Source organism: Periplaneta americana, chromosome 8, assembly GCF_040183065.1.
Source record: "Periplaneta americana isolate PAMFEO1 chromosome 8, P.americana_PAMFEO1_priV1, whole genome shotgun sequence".
NCBI lineage: Eukaryota > Metazoa > Arthropoda > Insecta > Blattodea > Blattidae > Periplaneta > Periplaneta americana.
The window spans coordinates 4,581,287-4,604,977 of record NC_091124.1 but is presented as its reverse complement, the minus strand read 5'-3'; the positions used below and the strand labels follow the sequence as shown (position 1 = coordinate 4,604,977).

Below are 23,691 nucleotides of genomic sequence, written 5' to 3'. Positions count from 1 at the left end.
AATAATAATAATAATAATAATAATAATAATAATAATAATAAAAATAAGAATAGTAATAATAATAATGATAATGATAATAATAATACTAATAGTAATAATAAAATAGTGCAGTACAAAGCATACAATGAGTACAATATTTTAAGTACACACAATAAGGAAAATTATGATTATATATAGCTCAACTTATCACATTATAGATATGCCATTATCGAAAAACATGAAAACAAAAATATAAAATAAGTTAAATATCACTAGAACATAAAAAACTGTGAATACGTGGAAACATGCAATACAACACTTGTCATAATAGTAAGTTAGTTTGGCAACTCGTCATAAGATAATTTTCTAATTTGGATTTGAAAGATTTCAATGTTCGGCAGCCCTTGACTTCAGGCGGCAGAGAGTTCCAGTGACGAGAGGTAGCAACAGTGAAAGATGAGGAATACAGAGATGATGTGTGAAGTGGAATTTCTAGCGTGTTATCGCGTTGTGATCGAGTATTAATATTATGATAGCGAGAGAGAGTAAGGACATGTGTTCCTTCTGCGTCTTGTTCATTTGTGGTGCGCAAATAGAAACTGAATCGCATAACAAAGTTATCATCATCATCATCATCATCATCATCATCATCATCATCAGTAGCTCCACAGCTCAGTGTAGCCCCTACTCTTGTTCTCTGCCGTGATCATCCAGTTCTTAATCCCAGGATATTAATTTATTAATGTCTCCATCAGTGTTCCCGTTTCAGTTTTGTCTTCCAAGTTCTCGAATTTCTTCTAGCCTGAAATTAAAAATTTTCCTAACCAGTGGTTCCCAAAATGAGGGTCGTGTAGAGAACAGAGGGAAGTCGCGAGATGTTTTACAAAATAAACCAAAAACACCTTATTGATGTAGGGCTACTTTTGTTTTGAATTTAGAAGTATAAACGTAACGTTGAACATAAATAAGAAAACTATTTCAGTAAAAAATAATTAATGTAAAAAACATATATTTTTTTTTAGAAAGTAGCCTCTCAAATCTGGACACACCCAGTGATATTTTCAAGTTCAAGGAGATTTCCTGCTTTTGTTGTGCCAATCATAGACGAGAGACTTATCTATACTAATAATAAATCGGTAGCCAAAATTTTTCTGGTAATTTTCGATTTTCCAAAAACAATTGTCTTAACATGTATAATTAACCGTCCTGAAACCGAAAATCGCTTTTTTGAAATTTTTGTTTGTATGTCTGTCTGTCTGGATGTTTGTTACCTTTTCACGCGATAATGTGTGAACGGATTTCGATGAAAATTGGAATATAAATTAAGTTCGTTGCAACTTAGATTTTAGGCTATATGGCATTCAATATACACTACAGTACTGTATGTAAAAGGGGGTTATAAGGGGGCTTGAATTAAATAAATCGAAATATATCGCTTATTATTGATTTTGTGGAAAATGTTACATAACAAAAGTTTCTTTAAAATGATTTCCGATAAGTTTTATTCTTTGCAAAATTTTGATAAGACTGATATTTAATGAGATAAATGAGTTTTAACATTAAAATAACATGCCATCTAAGACGGTGTAATGAAATAAAAACAAATGACTTTGTCTTTAAGGGGCCTTGGACAACAACAATCGAAAGCTATGAAACATAGCCTAGCCTATAGAGAATGTTTCTGTGTTTGTATGAAGTAATATCGGAAGCTAAATTAACCGATTTGTATAATTAATTATTACTTCACCATTGGAAAGTGTAGTTTCTCTAGATGGACATAATGCTATAATGTTATTACAGTAACTTCTGAGTGAATCGAGGACAGGTAAGATTAAAATAGCTTCTTATGCACAGAAAACTTGATAGGCTATTTTGTACATTCGTTTCCTGTAGTTCTTAAAACAATAGATAGATATTTCAACGAGCTTCTTCACTATACTGTTTTTTATTTCAATCAGTTGAATGCAATTTTCTAAAAACGGATTTAGTAGGCTATCCATCTTTGAGTTTTTCCGGAAGTACTCATTCAAAGCTGTTCTTTAAAATTCTGCAAACTTCATTGTTTGTAACCAAAAAGAAAATCAGTATTTGTCGTAGTAATACACACCTAAGTCGGCCTGGGTGGCGCAGTCGATAGAGTGTTGGACTTCTGTGCCCGAGGTTGTGGGTTCGATCCCGGCCCAGGTCGATGGAATTTAAGTGTGTTTAAATGCGACAGGCTCATGTCAGTATATTTAGTGGCATGTAAAAGAACTCCTGCGGGACAAAATTCCGGCACATCCGACGACGCTGATATAACCTCGGCAGTTGCGAGCGTCGTTAAATAAAACATAATTTATAATACGCAGCTAAATTTTCTATCAGTTCTCTAACACCCTGGAGTGAATCAAATTTCTTCTTGTCAAGTGATGTCAGTCAGAAATCAAGTTTATTTATAAATCCGTTGGGTAACAGCTCAAGCATTCTTTTCAATTTGTATTGAACCATTACCGCAGCGCCAGGGCGATAATAGTTTGAAGTACTGGAAATGATGTTTATGCTCGACCATGCCGAAATGTAGTAATTATACACCTGGTAGTAGCCCTTTAATGCACCTCATTAAAGTACACCTATTCATTAAAGTTCAGGTGTTCCACCAATCAGAAAATACCATTGTAGCAATATGAAAGCGGAAGTATCGATTATTCTCGGATATGCAATCGAAAGACAATTAGCGAAACGTCACGGAGGCTGGAAATCCAATACTGTCGCAGAAGGTTACGTTCTGTTACTATAATAATTAGCGTTAATTGTAAATAATATTCAAATAAATTCAATTTCTCATCTCGTTTTTCAATTATAAATCAATTTCCAGGTTATATCAATATTAATGTTCATGTTATTCTCTAGATTATATCAAGGTCAATGACATTCGTGCCTCGGAAAAAAATCAATACTTTCGCGTCTGCGCACATCTCACAATTCAGGTCAGTTCCGCTCCTCACTTACATAGCCATAACATGAATACTTATGAATAATTTCAAGTTAGAAATATGGTCGAGCATAAAAAGTCGTATGAAACTTGCCTATAATGGTAATTAAGTCGCTCGTATGAAAATTATGAAACTCGCTTGCGCTCGTTTCATAAACAAACCTACTCGCGTCTTAATTACTACTCCTTTCACTCTTTGAGTCGCTTGAGAAACTTCTTGCCCCAGCAACTAAAACTTACCCTAGTACAAACCCTAGTAATGCCGCACTTCGATTATTGTGACGTTTTGTTAAGTGATCTAAGTTCTGAACTGTCAGTCAAGTTACAGCGAGCTCAGAATATGTGCATCAGATACGTGTGCAACATCCGACGATATGATCACATATCACCGTCCTTCGCAAGTCTCTCGTGGCTCCGACTTAAAGAACGCAGAACTTTACACTCTTTGTCTTTACTCTTTCGAATTCTGCACACCTCAACACCAAATTACCTTTCGTCTCGTTTCTCTTATCTATACTCTAACCACGACGTAAATACCAGATCACTTATCTGTGGCACGCTAAATATACCTCTTCATAGAACATCTTGTTATTCCTCATCTTTTACAATATCCACCTCGCGTCAATGGAATTCCTTGTCACAAAGTATTAGGGGCTGCAAGACAACAAACACCTTTAAGAACAGCTTAAAAGATAACCTTATTAGCATTTCACTCCAATCATACTGATTTAAAATATTACTGACTACACTGTTGCTTTTTTTCTTTAGACATCATCCTGATTGTGCTGCATTTTCAAAATTGTCTCATAATAATCTCTTTCTATTATCTAACATAATTTGAAATATATTAACATTCTATGTATTTTAGTTTAATTCTGCTACCCAGTTTATATCAGTGTTTAATTAATAGTTCATAGTATTTTGTTGTTTAATTCGTAAATAACTCTTGTATACATGTAACTCTCATCTAAATCAATTTGTTGAATTCTTTGTAAGTTCATGCATATGTATATACACTTTTTGCTGGTTGTGTGGAAGAGAAGGCCTTACGGCCTTAACTCTGCCAGCTAAAATAAATCATTATTATTATTATTATTATTATTATTATTATTATTATTATTATAGGCTCGTTGCATAATGTACTATTACATAATGTTTCGTGTCGTCTTTACACCACACAGCCCTACTAGTATTTTTGTCGTTCCGCTGCATTTGTATTTTTCGAATTGGGTTAAGTAGCCGTATGTTAGTGGGGGTCGCAAATAAAAGTCTTGTCCAGAAGTGGGTCATGCCTTCAAAATGTTTGGGAACAACTTAACGATTCTATTGGCATTAAAGCGTTCTATACAGGGTTATTCAATAAAAGCGTACACAAATTAAACAGCAAATAGGCAATGCTCTACAGAACCAAGGAACTTAGGGTCTGCGAAGTCGGATTAAAGAGATAAGAGCTTAAAAATGTCTATCGATATAGCTTACCATTTTCCACATTAGCTGCATTTATTATTTACTTTTCTTATAATTATTGTATACTACATTTATTTAGAATTATTATTTACATTTATTTATACTTATTTGCACATATTTCATTTTTTAAATGTTTTCATATCATTTGCAACTCTGACTTGACAACTTATCGAAACATGTCACTCGAAATGACGGACTCCAACATTTAGTATTTACATTTAGGGTGCTATTCATAGACATTTCGCTAGCCCGCGCTACGAGCGTGCTAAACTAGCTTCGGCTGTCGACTGGTTACTTGTACGGAATGCATATCATATCATATCATATCATATCGCTAACACTGGTTTATGAATACGAAAAACGTTAGTTCGCTGATCATCCACAAGAAGCCCGCGCTAAGAATGTCTATGAATACAGTCCTTAATATTTATATCTAGGCAATCCATCGTGGTTTTTTCTGAGGCCCTGGAGACACCCTATTTGCGGACTTATTTCGTACCAAACAGTGCTAACCTTTAATTTGGGGGCGTTTTCCTCAATTAGTAATGGTTTAGTCCCGTAAGGATTTTCGTAGTTCAGGGTACAAGATAGGCGATTGTCCACTTGACTAAGGTCGGCCCACGCTGTTTTTAGTCCTCAAATAGATCATAAGCCTCAAGAATTGCGGAGTAAAGTAACTTTTATAGTGAAGTAATAAAACGCTGAGATCTGCTCAATATACCGTGACCCATTAAAAGTCACCAGATTCCAACCACATGCTTTCACATATAACTGTAATAAAACTCTTTGCAGCAAAGGCAATCCTGCAGTTAACAGCTCGGTTTTACATCCCCAACAGTAATATTCCTCACAAGAAAACCTTCTTCTTCTTTTTCGCTTTTAATCCATGGAATAGCCCAGAGCAGTGTTTGTGAATCTTTTCTCTTTCAATATTTCCTAAGTACACTCTCCTGTAAAATTATACTTTGTGCTACATGTCCTGCCCATCTCAAACGTCTGGATTTAGATAATGTTCCTAATTATGTCAGGTGAAGAATACAATGCGTGCAGTTCTACGTTGTGTAACTTTCTCCATTCTCCTGTAACTTCATCCCTCTTAGCCCCAAATATTTTCCTAAGCACCTTATTCTCGAACGCCCTTAACCTATGTTCCTCTCTCAAAGTGAGAGTCCAAGTTTCACAACCATACAGAACAACCGGTAATATAACTGTTTTATAAATTCTAACTTTCAGATTTTTTGACAGCAGACTGGATGATAAAAGCTTCTCAACCGAATAATAAGAGGCATTTCCCATACTTATTCTGCTTTTAATTTCCTTCCGAGTGTCATATTTTATATATGTTACTGTTGCTACAATATATTTGAATTTTTCCACCTTTTGAAAGAATAAATTTCCAATTTTTATTATATTTCCATTTCGTACTATGTTCTGGTCACAAGACATAATCGTATACTTTGTTCTTTTCGGGATTTACTTCCAGACTTATCTCATTACTTGCTTCAAGTAAAATTCTCGTGTTTAACTATTACGAAAGAATTGAAATGTCAATTACCTGCACACACATCTAATAGTGAATAGTAATGCCCAGATAACAAAGATGATACTATATATAGCTGAAAAACAAAGTGAACAGCTTTAATGCAAAGATATCTTGAAATTCAAACTACGCACGCTTTGGTCCGTGACAGACGCCCTTAGAGGAATGGAATTCGGTGATGACAATCAAGTGAAAACAAACGATGGGACAAATGTATATGTAGGTGATAAATATTTTGAAAGTGGCAGAAGTCAACAAGTTTTCACGACAAATACATGCCGGAACTGAATTATTTCGATTTGTCTTCTTTTTATTACATAACATATTAGTTATTTATCCAGTGTTTGTTTTACTTTGTTTCCCACATATTTATCCAACATTCTGCTTGTTTGTATTCATTCGTGAAAAGTTTCTCACAATTTGTAAATGAAGTCAAATCTTTTAATTGTGGAACTTCACAGAATGTCTTTTGTGTTACTTGGGTGCATATTAAACATTTCAGTTAGGCGTGTCTTTTGATTAGTAGTTCAATAACATCTATATATATATATATATATATATATATATATATATAATTTGAACTGGTAATGGAGATTACGGAAAACCGGCTGAACGGATTGTAATAAATGACCCCTCAATTTAAAGCTTGGAACCAAAAGTTTTTCAGAAAAATAGTAGTTTTCAGTGAAATGTCAATTTTCCTAAATCATTTTCCTATTTTCCAAAATCCATCTGTCGTCACTTTTGAAAAATATGGCTTTTCAGAATAAAACAAAACACACACTACAATAAACAATATTACACGAAGGCCATGATCTGCAGGATTGCTGACATATTTAGAGTTCTGATGGCGTATAAAAATAATTTACAGGTCTGATTCTCTGGTCTGTAGTTTTCCGAGTACATCTGTGTATTGGATATTGAGAACTACAAAACTTAAGAATGTTTGATGAGATTATTACCATTAAAAATGAAATATTATTATAGTTAATGCAATTATCTGAGTAGATCTATTTGCCACTAATTACACACATTAATGCTATATTGATTATATGAAAGTGAAACCTTTTGAGGTTTTATATAAGTAGACGCAGAGAAAGAATATTTTAAATTAGATCTTTATTTCTATAATTTAGTAAGTAACAGCTATACATATTGTTACTGAAAATTATAAAACTTAACGTAAGGTAACAATAATGTTATTAAAAATGAAATATTTTTATAGTTATTAGTCAAGTGATGTGAGTTTTTTCATATATTTAATGGCAGTGTGACGTAAATATTTAAATGTGTGATTCTCTAATTTTCCTAGGTAGTAATGAGTCATGTTTTCTATTTTAGATGCGTCTTAAAACTAAATCAAAATTAATTTCATATTTCTTTGGTTTAATCGAACCTGAAATTTTCTTAACTCTCACTATGATCCGCAATGACCTGAAATAGCTACTGCATTACTCCCACATGAAAAATTCCCTGATCGTCCTAACATTGTTACTTGTGTTTTCGCATTGAAACTCAAGAACTGAAGGTGGATAGGTTCAAGGAAATGTATTTGGCATAAAAAGCATTCAGAGGGAGTATGTTTCACTATTATGGAAGCAAATAACTTTCAAAATGCCTGCTATTCTTCATTGGAAATAAATTTGAAAAAAAAAAATTGAACTTCTAATGAACTTAGTTTGCAGCCTTTGCTGCACAAGCCACTAGCAAACTATAAATGTAATACCATTCGCAACATAACAAAGGAAATGGATTGTTACAAAGCGTGTAAAATGAATTGAACTGAGTCGACATAATAAATACAGCTGTAACGATACAAACTTGCTGCTGTTTCTCACTTGAATGTTCGTTACTACCGTATCCTGCCCTGCTTTGTCCTCTCGATCAGAAATGCGCCTCGCCAGTCGAACCCGGCAGCTTGCTGTCCTTGTCTCTCGCTCCGGCCGAGCTGTGGATTCTCAAGATATTTGGCAGTGGGCGGAAGCTGTAAATCCTGATACAATATTCTCCAGCTTGTTTTCGTTGGAGTTTGACGAAAATTCCTTGGAATATAATCACAGGTTACACTTCACCGTCTTCAAGAGGAAGAATAGTTTTCACTACAATCTCCTCACTGCCGTACCACGGCAAAGATTCGTAGTATATTATGTCACATTTGCACAGGCACTGGAAACCGATTTCTATAACTACTTAGAAATAAGTACAAGTGTTACGCTGTTACTATAAACAAATCATTACTTTTCATAAAATTTCGTGTCTTATGTTTATACTAGCGTTGAACAGCAATCGAGAAAGCAAGACTAACAGCGCCCGTAAACCCGCACGACAGTACTGCCTACGTCGTTGACTGCTTGTGAGTGAATCATGCGAGTGTTCAAGACATCGGGAGTGGTCAACTCTCCAACGCAACCCCTTGAATCGCCATAGTTGTTTACACCAGACTGAACTTTTATCTGTTTTGGCAACTGTTATATATGTATAAACAATCAAGTAGCCTATTTGAAACATCATCTCTACCTTTCAGTGTATAATAATCCGTTCCCCAACCTTTATTTAATTACTAGGCCCTTATTAAAAGACTAGGAATTGATCCCACAATCCGTTTCGAAATGCACGAGCAACAGCCACAAGAGGTGTGTCGTGAAAAACAAGTCATATATGAGGCTTGTTGTCAGCATCTTGGAGCACAATACCACATCACACATTTGACAATTTTTGGGCTCATGTTCGGTGCCCGTGGCACGATTCCACGAGAAAATTTAAATCAACTTAATTTAAAATTTCTGATGCAACGATTGATGCCATAGGATCTCATGTGTTAAAATCATCCTTAGCTATAATTAGTAATCATTTGTACCCAAGAAACTTTCATTGTAAATGATTTCCTATGTTTTCTTACCATTTAACTTATCTTAATGGTTTTTTTTCTTTCAAATTGTCACATAGTTGCTTTAATCATTGTTCATTGATTAGTAGGCCGATCAATCGAACCCATATTTAGGGCGGCTATTTTTTAATTATATATTATTATTATTATTATTATTATTATTATTATTATTATTATTATCTATACTAATAATAAATCTGTAGCCGAAATTTTTCTGGTAATTTTCGATTTTCCAAAAATAATTGGTCCTAACATATATAATTAACCACCCTGAAACCGAAAATCGCTTTTTTGACATTTTTGTTTTTTATGTCTGTCTGTCTGTCTGTCTGGATGTTTGTTATCTTTTCACGCGATAATGGGTGAACGGATTTCGATGAAAATTGGAATATAAATTAAGTTCGTTGTAACTTAGATTTTAGGCTATATGGCATTCAAAATACATTATTTAAAAGGGGGGTTATAAGGGAGCCTGAATTAAATAAATCGAAATATCTCGCTTATTATTGATTTTTGTGAAAAATGTTACATAACAAAAGTTTCTTTAAACATCATTTGCGATAAGTTTTACTCTTTGAAAAATTTTGATAGGACTGATATTTAATGAGATAAATGAGTTTTAAAATTAAAATAACTGCCATCTAAGGCCGTGTAATGAAATAAACAAATGACTTCGTCTATAAGAGGCCTTGGACAACAACAATCGAAAGCTATGAATCATAGCCTACAGAGAATGTTTCTGTGTTTGTATGAAGTAATATCGGAAGCTAAATTAACCGATTTGTATAATTAATTATTATTTCACCATTGGAAAGGTGTAGTTTCTCTAGATGGACATAATGCTATAATGTTATTACAGTAACTTCTGATATAATATAATGTAATGTAATATTATATAATATAATTTAAGTTATTTGAAGGGTTGAGAACCATAGTGGGCCAAGCGCATTTACTGAATACGTAGAAAACAAGGGTTAAAATTAAGTTATTACCATAATTCAATGGAAACATATAGACTAGCAAGTAAAATAAAGTATACACATTAAATCTGAATGATGTCAATCTTCATTAAACTATGGTTTCATGTAATAAAAATTAGAAACATGTTAAAGGAATTGTCATTGCACCAATGAGTGGTCTCTGGACCAAAATGATCGCATTTTAATTATTTGGATGCAATTTAAATTAAGTAACATATTAAACGATTTATCCTTCTATCAAACACGAATTTTCCCTGGATCAAACGTCCTATTTTAATTAACAATTATTTCTCTGCTCTGCCCTCTCCTTTCTTTGGCGGCTGCTTACTGTATGTGACACAGGCTGAGGAAGCCCCTTTCTCTACAGCACAGGCCTGCTTCTTGTTGCAGGTTATTGCATCCTGTTCACGTTCCTGGCCGCCTTCTCCTGGCTCAACATCATGTGCTTCGACATCTGGTGGACGTTCGGGTGAGTACAGTCGTCCTCGGTGGCCTGCTGGTTGCCGTGATGTGCATTGGATAGCTTTTTTAAGTGACGAAAAATAATTAACAAGGCTTCCTTCGCGAGGGAATGAAGCCAGTACACTAGCTACGCTTAAAATCTATCCCCGACGGAGAGGTCTCCAGGCAAAATGTGCTGGCCAGCTACTTATCTGGCGTTCAGAGGAACCATCTCGCTGTGTCGTACAGGAGTGCCCGAGTGCTCGGAGAGCTTTCACCAACGAGTGACTCATGGCTGTGAAGTGTGCAACAAGATAGAATAATCCCTTTGTACATTAGGGATAAACAGGAACAGAAAGCATCAGGTGGAACTTCCGGGTGCGTGAACCGGGGCGTAACATCTGGAGCACTAACTGCACCTTCCAAACAGACATAAATTTCCCCAGCGTTGAAAATGCTCGTCTGCCTTGTTTATGGATGCTGTTTGCTGGAAACGTTTGCTTATCGCTTTTATTTATTGTTGAGTTAACAACTGACACAGACAGTGTTGCACGAACAGTAATTGATACATTGCAAGGTGCGTTACGGGGATCGGAAGACCACACTCCTTCTTGAACTATGAAGGATCAAGATCGAAAACTTTCTGTCATGAGTAAGCTGCGGATTTATGCCTATGTGCCTATTTTAATCCTTAACCTGAAGGCGCAAGGTTTTAGGTTACGTATCCATTTTATGGCATTGTGAGTATGATATGTGAATACTTATAGTGCCTATAATTGCATATTTCACTAGTAAATGCCTATTTGCTTATGAATGCCTAAAATTTGCCTAAATATCCATATTATATATTATATTTGAATTTTTTTTATCATTCTATCGATTTTTTTAAATCTGAAATTTGTTTCTTTTTTATCCAGCTTAGTGCAGTGACATATAACTATCGATAATTCTGTGTGTTACGTTTTACTGCCACCAGGGTGCGGAGAAATCTTGTAATTTAAAATCAACCAATAAGAAAAATGTGTATTTGAAAGCCGCGTGAATCATTGGTGGTAGTTGACTAAGGTAGTTCTTTTAAACTGTGTATCCGTTTTGTGAGTTTGAGAGTTGAGTATGGAGTTGAGTTTTCTGCTGTAATACGTGAAGTATTGAAAGACGGGAAGCAAGTCGTACACTTAGGAATAAAAAGAGAGGTTACTTGAAGGAAAAACTGAATGAGGTAGAAACAAATAGTAAGAATAAAAACATTCGAGATTTATATAAGGGTATAAAGGAATTTAAGAACGGATATCAGCCAAGGGTAAACGTGATCAAGGATGAGAATGGTGACTTGCTTGCAGACTCTCCATCAATCCTAAACAGATGGAAAAACTATTTTGCGCAACTACTAAATGTACATAGGCCAAATAGAAATGATCGGGACGAAATTGAAATACAAACTGCTGAGCCATTTATACCCGAACCCACGCTTTCAGAAGTCGAAATTGCGATAGAAAATCTGAAAAAGTACAAGTCTCCAGGTATCGATCAAATTCCAGCAGAATTAATACAAGAGGGTGGAAGTGCATTATATAGCGAAATTTATAAACTTGTACTTGCTATTTGGGAAAAGGAAATTGTACCAGAACAATGGAAGGAGTCCATAATTGTACCTATTTTTAAAAAGGGGGACAAAACCAACTGTGGTAACTTTCGAGGAATATCACTTTTGTTGACGTCGTACAAAATTTTGTCCAATATTCTTTTGAGGAGATTAACTCCGTACGTAGATGAAATTATTGGGGATCATCAGTGCGGTTTTCGGCGTAATAGATCGACTATTGATCAGATTTTTTGTATTCGGCAGATAATGGAGAAAAAATGGGAGTATAAGGGTACAGTACATCAGTTATTCATAGATTTCAAAAAGGCTTATGACTCGGTTAAGAGGGAAGTATTATATGATATTCTTATTGAATTTGGTATTCCCAAGAAACTAGTTCGATTAATTAAAATGTGTCTCAGTGAAACATACAGCAGAGTCCGTATAGGTCAGTTTCTATCCGATGCTTTTCCAATTCACTGCGGGCTAAAGCAGGGAGATGCACTATCACCTTTACTTTTTAACTTCGCTTTAGAATATGCCATTAGGAAAGTTCAGGATAACAGGCAGGGTTTGGAATTGAACGGGCTACATCAGCTTCTTGTCTATGCAGATGACGTGAATATGTTAGGAGAAAATACACAAACGGTTAGGGAAAACACGGAAATTTTACTTGAAGCAAGTAAAGCGATCGGTTTGGAAGTAAATCCCGAAAAGACAAAGTATATGATTATGTCTCGTGACGAGAATATTGTACGAAATGGAAATATAAATATTGGAGATTTATCCTTCGAAGAGGTGGAAAAATTCAAATATCTTGGAGCAACAGTAACAAATATAAATGACACTCGGGAGGAAATTAAACGCAGAATAAATATGGGAAATGCGTGTTATTATTCGGTTGAGAAGCTCTTATCATCCAGTCTGCTGTCAAAAAATCTGAAAGTTAGAATTTATAAAACAGTTATATTACCGGTTCTTCTATATGGCTGTGAAACTTGGACTCTCACTCTGAGAGAGGAACATAGGTTAAGGGTGTTTGAGAATAAGGTGCTTAGGAAAATATTTGGGGCTAAGCGGGATGAAGTTACAGGAGAATGGAGAAAGTTACACAACACAGAACTGCACGCATTGTATTCTTCACCTGACATAATTAGGAACTTGAAATCCAGACGTTTGAGATGGGCAGGGCATGTAGCACGTATGGGCGAATCCAGAAATGCATATAGAGTGTTAGTTGGGAGACCGGAGGGAAAAAGACCTTTAGGGAGGCCGAGACGTAGATGGGAGGATAATATTAAAATGGATTTGAGGGAGGTGGGGTATGATGATAGAGACTGGCTTAATCTTGCACAGGATAGGGACCGATGGCGGGCTTATGTGAGGGCTGCAATGAACCTCCGGGTTCCTTAAAAGCCATTTGTAATTAAGTAAGTAAGTAAGTAAGTAAGTAAGTAATACGTGAAGTATACCGCGGAGATACGCCAAATCAAAAGTCATCAGAAGCACTGATATGAAAATACATTGACATTACTGCGTTCCCACTGGTTTGGTCCCCAACAGAGATTGGATCACTGAAGTATTGCCCTATCACTTCATGTGATGTGGAAGGGAGTTTCTCTCGAATTAAGAACATACAGACAATAGACATCGGTTCTCATTACATTTGGAGGAATATTTATTCACTGCCATAATGACATTCCTATAAAAACTAGTGTCTAATGCTACGCTATGATCGTGTTAGCCATTAAGAATTAGAAATTGTTAGTGCCCTTTTTAATGCCTATTTTCGAATTTTGAATGCCTATTTTGCCTGCTTATTTCAACTGTTTTTGGTGCCTAAAAATCCGCAGCTTGGTCATGAGATACTGAGGGAACAGAAGGCCAGGTGACGTAGGAAAGTGTTTGCACAGCTTCAGAATAATAAATCGGTGTCGTGTTGGAAGGACAATCACTCTAATATCAATGGCCTAACCTAATCTTTTTGATGATGACGCCCCCCTTTTTCTCACATTATTTTAGTGCGGCTCCCTGGCCTCAGGTGTAGAATATAGAACACAGTAATGTGAAATTTGGTTTATTTTAAAACCGTCTAGTTTGGAATTAGAGTTCTTTCGCACGTGTATGATGGATTCAGAATTTACTTACAAATAGCTACACTCATGTGATGCAGTATCGCAATACTGGCGGTGTATAGGGTGAACTGTAAGTAACTTCTTTAATTTCAGGGAGTTATTCTTAGAAATGAATTAAATTAAATTAAATTATTGTTTATTTAACGACACTCGCAACTGCCGAGGTTATATCAGCGTCGCCGGTGTGCCAGAATTTTATCCCGCAGGAGTTATTGTACATGCCATAAAATCTACTGACATGACCCTGTCGCATTTAAGCACAGAAGGCCAGCACTATACCGACTGCGCTACCCAGGCCGACTCTTTGAAATATCTCAAACAAAATAGTTTAATAATAGTTAGAAAGCAGAAATACAACATAACATACAGAACAGAAAACACACTACAAAGACATCTCAACACACAAACAACACAAACAAATAAATACGACCACACAGGTGTATACAAACTCACATGTAATAGTTGCGATGAGTTCTACATAGGACAGACAGGCAGATCATTCCAAACACGCTACAAAGAACACATTAAAGCAATAACCAGAGGACACAATACATCTACATACGCCGATCACACAACCAATACTAACCATACATACAATACATAAATGCTGACAAGGAAATCCTACACATACAACCCAAGAACCAAAAACTCAACACACTACTGTGTGTTCATTTCAAAGTGTGTCATGACGTCACTGTTGTGAGTCAGCGATTTGAAGCGAGTTTCAGCTTTTATGTCAGAGAAGTTGCCTATTAATCAAGGCGTTCAATCTGAACTTGAGAACGTGTACGGTGTAACTTGAATGTCGTAGCAACAGATGACGGTCTGTAAAGTCTATGTGCTACCATAAACTCTTTCGAATTGTGTTTTGCGCGGGCAAGTCGTACGCAGGGTATTTGTTATCATCGATTGCGTACGGCAGCATTCCACAACACAAATCAAAATGCTCCGTGTCCATGTTGACCGTCCAAGTTAACAAATACGTAAGTAATCGTCTTAACCCTCTCCCCATATCCCGACAGTAAGAAAAAAAACTCACTTCAGTACGTGTTTCCAAACTGTTCACATTCTTGCCACTACTGGCGTTACCCTACGTATCGGTAAGTAATCTTCAGAATGAACGCCGTGCTTGCTAGGCAACTTCTCTCGCATTTAGGTAATACGCCTCTGCGGAAGTGTAGGACGATTGAATTCTCTAGGCTCATCGGCTAGCCACATGACGACATACAGCGAGCCATGGCACACTTTGAACTGAACACCCAGTAGAACAATATGAAATATACAGACACACTAAAACACACCCTGATCAAATTCTCAACACACAGATCAATTTCAGTACACACACACTATTTGACACCACTCTTCAACACTTTTCAACAATCAAACACACCCACATAACAGGCAGAGAAGTTCGAGATGACGCTGAGATCTACTGGGTGTTCATTTCAAAGTGTGTCATGACGTCACTGTTGTTGGGTCACCGATTTGAAGCGAGTTTCAGCTTAAATGTTAGAGAAGTTGCCTATTATTTAAGGCGTTCCTCAATCTGAACTTGAGAACGTGTACGGTATAACTTGAACGTCGTAGCAACAGATGGCGGTCTGTACGGTCTGTGTGCTACCATAACCTCTTTCGAACTGTGTTTTGCGCCGGCAAGTCGTGCGCAGGTATTTGTTATCATCGGTTGCGTACGGTAACATTCCACAACACAAATCAAATGCTCCGTGTCCATGTTGACCGTCGAAGTTAATGTCAACAAATACGTAAGTAATCGTCTTAACCCTCTCCCCATATCCCGACAGTACGTATTTCCAAACAGTTCACATTCCTGCCACTACTGGCGTTACCGTACGTATCGGCACGTACTCTTCAGAATGAACGCCGTACTTGCTAGCCAACTTCTCTGCCTCTTAGATTATACACCTGAGCTGCGGAAGTGTAGGAAGATTGAATTCTCTAGGCTCATCAGCTAGCCACATGAAGGCATACAGCGAGCCAAGACATATTTTGAACTGAACACCCAGTAGTAGGCTCTGAGGATGGTGCGTGAAGCACTGAAACAGCTGTAAGCCGCACAAACTTACATAATTAACACGAGTAAGTCCGCTAGTTAATCAATTAGTTTAATACAGTTTTGCTCGTTTTTGCTTTCATTCCGAGATAAAAATAGTTATATTTGAACATTTCACAGCGTGTTTTGGGAAAGCCATTGATTTAATTCCTGATATGCTGAATCAGTTTAAGAGAGCAGTGTATTATGATAATAAATTATTAAAAGGACAAAGGTAACAATTTAAAATTCGTCTTCAGAATGAAAAGTTACATTTGTTCAGATCAAATTCCTGCATATTTAAAGGACAAAACTAAAATTCTTTCAATAATTTATTACCATAATACACTGCTCCCTTATTGACGAAGTCAATTTAAGGGTTGGAATGGAAGTTCTGGAGGGAGGGATTATGGCTCAGCACTGCGAATTTTAAAGATATATTGCGCTAACTCTCAAGCTAGATGCATTTGCAAACCCACACCGGCTGACTACACTAAGGTTCGCTGCATACCGGTTTCCAGCAGGTCAAGCCCCTCGTCCATAGGCCAGCCCCCTCCGTGGGTCGCCAGCCGGTGTTCGATGAATGCTGTGGAATGATGACGCAATGGATAAATGTTGGTGGGATAATGTAAATGACTAAAATGGGGGAACGGGAGATCTCTGAGAAAAACCCCAACTGCGATCTTGTCCGCCACAATTACTAGGGCTGGATAAAAAGTAATGGCAACAGTTCGATATTTCTGACCTGGCTTTATTCATAGAGGTACAACATTTACGTACCTTCTATATAGTCGCCCCCCTTATTTATTACCTTTTGCCAAATGTTTGGAAGGCGTCGTACACCATCAGCGCGTCCATCTTTGTTGATGTTCCGTATTGACCGCCCTATAGCACGGATAAGTTCATCTCTGGTCTCTGTACCGGGTCCCTCGCAGTGGTTCTTTCAATTTGGTGAAAAGATCGTAATCGCATGGATCATATCGGGTGAGTACGGTGGATGTTGCAGAATCTCCCATTGCCAGCGGCGCAAGAGGTCCTTGACGGCAGCAGCGGTGTGACTCCTTGCATTGTCACGAAGAATGATGGGATTCTGTACCACCAAGTGTCGTCGTTTTCTCCTGAGGGCTGGACGAAGGTGGTGCTGCAGGAACCTGCAGTAGTAGTCCGCGTTTGTCGTCTGCCTTGGAGGTACAGCGTGGTGCAGTATTACCCCATCAATATCATACTCCACAATGAACATCACCTTCACAGTACTTTGTGTATGCCGCACTTTCTTCGGACGAGAAGAACCTGGATGCTTCCAGTCATTTGATTGACGTTTCAAGTTTGGTTGGTTCGTATGAGTGAGCCCAGGTTTCGTCCATAGCGATGATTCGTTCAAGAAAGTCGTCATCTTTCCTTTGGTACTGGTCCAACAAGGCCTGTGTGACTGCATAGCGGTGTTATTGTTAAACCTCGGAAATTTCATGGGGTATCCAACGCCCTGTAATTTTGCGGTAACCCAGAATGACTTGCAGAATGTGGAGCACAGTTTTGTGACATACTCCGACTTCCGCTGCTAACTCACGCGCAGTCCATCGGCAATCAGTATCCAACAGGGAAGCAAGGAGTTGAACTCTGTTGTCCTTCACGCGGGGTCGTCCTGAACTGCATCCCTGCCTTCCCGGAACGCTTTAACCCATCGTGCCACTGTGCGATATGGCAACGCTGCATCGGCACATGCTTCACGCAATCCCTGAAAACATTCTTGTGCACTACGACCTCGTGTCACTTCAATTTTGATCCAGGAACGTTGCTCTAGTTTTGTAAACGTGGTCTTAGGGCGCTCGCACTATCCCTATGAAAGTCAACGTTCTACACACTGCAGTAGATTGACAGAGTACTGTCGCCGCTGGCTGCACTAACTCATCTAACAGTCCTTGTTCATGTCCACACAGCTGGCAGCTCTCGAACGCACCATCGTCACGTGACAGCAGTGTTGCCATAACTTTTTATCCAACCTATTTGTTATTTTTATTTTTATTTATGTATTTTTCAGGTTAAGGGTTAATCATAGAAAAATTTTGGACTAATGGCAGGGAAAGCGGGTTTACTCCGAAGAAATCCCGCCCAGATCTGTCCAAAGTCGCGTCTGCAGCTTGTTTTGGGATCCTCGCAATAAAGCACTCTCATTGCGTGGTATTTATTTATAACTGCGGATTGTTTGACAGGCAATGCCTCACACAGGGTGGTTCCTCTCACAGAACCCGGCGACTGTAAATGTTATGGCATATAATATCGGCTAAATGACAGTACTTCTTCTTTTATCGTCGTTTCCCAGTTGCTTCGCCTCCCTACGTCGAACAATACCGAGAATCTGGCCTTATCTACGCCACCCATAAAATAAATCATACGGGATCGAAAGTATCTGCACAGCGCTTTCAGGCCTCCCCTACTCTAGGGGTGATGGCTTTTCCTTCCTGGATAAACCAAAACTATCATGTCCGCCGTTTTGCTTCCTTGTTTTACAGTATATCGCTGTCTGTTGTTAAGTAAGTGGTTCAGAGGTTCGCCGGTTCGAACTCGTAGAGGGCGATGGGTTTTTTAAAGGCGATAAGGATAATTAGCATGGCTTCCTGGCGGAGGAAAGTGAAGATGGGTGTCCTATGTAATAGATTTATAGCACTTTGGATAACCCTGTCCTGTTAGAGCACTGCCAGCTAAATTTGCCGGCCATTTTGTTTTATTGAGGAATTACTTGTCAATAAGGTTATTACGTACAATATATTTAACTTTATTTCAATCGGTAATTATGTATGGAATTATAGGATTGGGTAGCTCATTTAAATCCAATTTTAATCCACTTTATTTATTACAGAAGAAAATAATTAAAATAGGTCTTCATAAACGTATTGATTTTCCATCTCAAAATTTGTTTCTAGACTTCAATGTACTTAACGTAAGAGAAATTTATTATATTGTATTAATAAAATTCATACATAAAAATCGAAATAATTTTGAATTGTATTCTCATAGTTATGAAACAAAAGGTATGAATTCTTTAAGATTGTTTGAGCCAAAAACTGCTACAGTATTTAATCATAGTAGTAATTTAGGCCCAAGAATATGTAACAAATTATATTTAAATATCCTAATCTTGTCAATTCTAATAGTTCTAGTATTAAATTTAAAAAGTTATGTATGGATTTTATAAAAATTGAAAAATTGTAAATTTAAATTTATATACTATAATTGCATAGTAGGCATAAGACAAATTCTATTATTATTAATTTCAAATCGGGAATCCGCCCCTGAGCACGAGTTCTACTCTTTCAGGGGCGAGCTAAACTTTTTCTGTATGTATTATGTTACAATTATTAGCAAAATAATAAATAAATAAATAAATAAATAAATAAATAAATAAATAAATAAATAAATAAATAAATTTCTCATCTACGTTAAACTTGGAGGTATAAAATGAGTCTTTCATCGATTTTTATGTTACATGTCAAATAAAATTATTTACTTCGTCAGTAATAATCATGTTTGTATTTTTGTATTTTTCAACTTAAACATGTTATATTATTTATGCTTCCAACTGCCTATTGCACAATATGCTCTGTCTTTGTGGCAGCCTGTTATACAGGGAGCTGTTATCGTTTAGGTAAATAAATAAATAAATAAAAATTAAACTGATACTTTTATTATAAAACTAAACCATTCCATCAATGAATTCTGGCTTCACATTTCAAAATAACTACACTAAAATTTGTCGTGACAAAGTTCCGTATTTTTATGATCAGAAATTGGTCACCCTAATTCGCAATAATGTTTTCCCTGCCTTTCAGATCTTATTCTATAATATACTAATCCATTTAATAGCACTTTCATCCCTTCCCTTCCAGAGATAACTATTATAGGTTCTCTTTGCATTTTTATTTGTAAGTGAATAAAACAAAAAAAATGTTTATTTTGAAATATAATGTAATGTAAGCATGACTTAACAATCCCAGATCAGCCTGTTGTTACACTTTAATGAATTGTCATGCGAAAATAATGGTTAACGGAAAAATTTACATTAGGAATGGCTGTTTAGGAAAATCTACAAGTACGAAAAACTGACGTTGGGAAAGACGGATCCGGAAAAATGGTCGGGTACGGAGCCCAGGATAAGCGTGAAGCGCCTGGCTTGACAAACAAACCGTGCGACAAACAGCAGAGGAAGTCGTTCGTCACACGACGCCCCCTCGTGTTGACTCAGCCTGCTGCGCACTTCCATCCTTCGTCTCTTTTCCTTCATCTTTTGTTTACTCCCTTTTTCTTTCCTTCGTCGCTTTCATCCATCTTTAATTTTCATCCTTATTTTCTCCTTGTTTTTATTTTACTTACTGATCAACTTCGTAAATTCTTTACTTACTTACTTACTGGCTTTTAAGGAACCCGGAGGTTCATTGCCGCCCTCACATAAGCCCGCCTATCCCTATCCTAAGCAAGATTAATCCATTCTCTATCATCATACCCCACCTCCCTCAAATCCATTTTAATATTATCTTCCCATCTACGTCTCGGCCTCCCTAAAGGTCTTTTTCCCTCCGGCCTCCCAACTAACACTCTATATGCATTTCTGGATTCGCCCATACGTGCTACATGCCCTGCCCATCTCAAACGTCTGGATTTAATGTTCCTAATTATATCAGGTGAAGAATACAATGCGTGCAGTTCTGTGTTGTGTAACTTTCTCCATTCTCCTGTAACTTCATCCCTCTTAGCCCCAAATATTTTCCTAAGCACCTTATTCTCAAACACCCTTAACCTATGTTCCTCTCTCAAAGTGAGAGTCCAAGTTTCACAACCATAAAGAACAACCGGTAATATAACTGTTTTATAAATTCTAACTTTCAGATTTTTTGACAGCAGACTAGATGATAAAAGCTTCTCAACCGAATAATAACAGGCATTTCCCATATTCGTAAATTCTTTACTGTGTTATTATGAGAAATTTACCTGACTGATTGGTTTCGAAGTGATATCCTTCATTGTCTGAAGCCTATTCATTTTATTCTCTTTTGTCGTTCATTCTGCTTATCGTTTCTCTTTTCACTTTCTAAGGAAACTACCTATAGTGGGTGCTGCGAAATAGATTTCCACACTTTCGCGGAAATGTAAGTTTTCAGTGTCTACCGGTATCCATGACAACGAAAATGTTGTGACACAGTCCTAAACTATTGGACGGACTGGAAAAAATGAAGCAGTATGCCTTACATCTGAAATGAGCGTACGGCATTTTATGAAGAACTTTTCAGCTAGCCTATAGATAGGTACGATGACTGGAAAACAGTGCATCACAAGTGAAAAGACTGATTTCTTTTCATTATTTATTATATTTTTCTATTTGTTTAAATTTATAATTATTATGCAATCTGTTTGATGATTGTGTATGATTTCCAGTAAAGTAATTCAAGAATAGCACAAAAATATCGTGTCGTATTTTATTTTACTTGCTATAAAATTGATTTTTTTAAAGGGCGGCTTTTTCGTATTTTAAATGTGAATAAAAGCTTAAGGATCCGCACAATGCGTGTAATTACTTTAAAAATCAACAACTGTAATCTAGAGCAGCCGTGGCGAGAACGTGACTAGCGAGACATTGTGGCTCGCAGTGATAGCTGAGCATTTCGCTTGCTTCTAACCTCCGCCAACCCCCACCCTCTCACTCACTGGAGTCAAACTCCGTTCCATTTGTATTTGGCTCTGGACTGTGAGTGGCGTATGTCTCTCTCGAAACCATGTACGAAAGTTCCAAGTAGGATGGGAGGACGCATTTTTTTGCTGACAATATGATGAGAATATTAAATGTATGATTTGTTCACGAGTATTACGAGGAAAACGGTTGTATAACATAAAACTGCATTATACTACATGTTGCTGATGAAACATTAAAAGGTTAAGTGTTATTGTTGTTGTAATCATCATCATCATCATCATCATCATCATCATCTCTGTACGTCGACCCTTTTTCAGCAGATGTAGGAGTAATGCGGTTAGCTCTTCAATTTGAACTCACAGATTTACAACGTAATGTCAGATGAAAGCTAGATGTAAGGACTTGACAAATGTTGAACTTTCAAATCTTTGCCAAAAAATAAATATCCGAAGCTTCGTTCTTTCGCTTGCTCTGTTGAAGCCATGTTCGCTACAACTTACGTTTTTGAAAAATTATTTTCAACAATGAAAATAGTAAAAACCAAATTTAGATCATGACTGACAGACAAATACTTCGTGATTAATTATGACTGGCAGTAAGTGACATAATTCCTGATTTTGAAACTCCGTCGCAGAGACATTCTGAAGACAGTTAATTTCAGATTGTGATATTGTTCATTTCTTGTTCATTTCTTTCTTCGTTACACGTACTAAACATTAGTTTTTAGCCTTGTATTGTATAAAATTATATTTAAGTGCTTGACGTAAGGAAAATGAAAATCCGTTACTAAGTCAGACAGTTGCTTCACTTCCCCTTCGGGTGTCCGCCTCCCTCCATCGGTGCTATGCACGTTGCAGGTTACACAGTCGCTCGGCGCACATTAATTACATTTATGCTTGACCATGCCGGTAGCAGTCCTTTAATGCATGTCATTAAAGTACACCTACTCATTAAAGTACAGGTCTTCAGCCAATGATAACTCAGCTTACATGTGTTCAGCCAATGACAAGTCAGCTTTGTACCGTTATAAAACCGCAAGTATCGATTATTCTCGGATATGCAATCGAAAGAGAATTAGCGAAAAGTCACGGAGGCTAGAAATTAAATACTGTCGCAGAAGGTTATGTTCTGTTACTATAATAATTAGCGTTAATTGTAAATAATATTCAAATAAACTCAATTTGTCATCTCGTTTTTCAATGTCGAATTCAATAATCAAGGTTATAATATTATAATATTATCAAGTTTAGCGGGACTACGTCAAGGTCAATGACATTATTGTTCCTCGGAAAAAATCAATACTTTCGCTTCTGCGCACATCTCACAATTCACGACCTAGAACAAGGTCACTTCCGATCTTGTCAGTTACAAATAAAATGTATACATCTGAATACCGGTAATTTCAAGTTAGAAATATGGTCGAGCATAAAAAGTCGTATGAAACTCGCCTATAATGGTAATTAAGAAGCTCGTATGAAAATTATGAAACTCGCTTGCGCTCGTTTCATAAGTATCATTAGATTAGATTAGATTAGATTAGATTAGATTAGATTAGATTAGATTAGATTAGATTAGATTAGATTAGATTAGATTAGATTAGATTAGATTAGATTAGATTAGATCTTTATTAGCCGAATAGAATTACAAGTATTCATGGCGTCGTCAGTACACAAGAAAAATGACATAACATACAATATAATACAAAAATAGACTTAATTCTAAATAAATTTAACAGTTTAATATTATAGGACAAGCTTGATCTTCAGTCTCCACTGTTCTATCTAGTATCTTCTCTTTTTGCTTTTCCCTGTCTTTTCTTCAACTCTGAGTTACCTGAAACATAAATGGTCAGGGCAGTATCAAGAAACGTTAAATTCTAAAATTTTAAATTTAGATATTCATTTGTGCAAAATGGCATATGTGTCAATAAAATGTTCTTTACCTCTTTTTTTAATTTTCTTATGTTAAGTTCTTTG

General features: G+C 36.6%; 1 protein-coding gene across 2 annotated transcripts in view; it reads left to right on the top strand.

Moving 5' to 3' along the window:
* LOC138704419 (G-protein coupled receptor Mth2-like) overlaps positions 1-23,691 on the top strand; it is a 105,544-nt gene that overhangs the window by 57,609 nt on the left and 24,244 nt on the right. For both annotated transcript variants that reach the window (XM_069832275.1, XM_069832276.1), the window contains exon 2: positions 10,215-10,293. In XM_069832275.1, the coding sequence (XP_069688376.1) occupies positions 10,215-10,293 (79 nt within the window). The remainder of the gene's footprint in view (positions 1-10,214; positions 10,294-23,691) is intronic.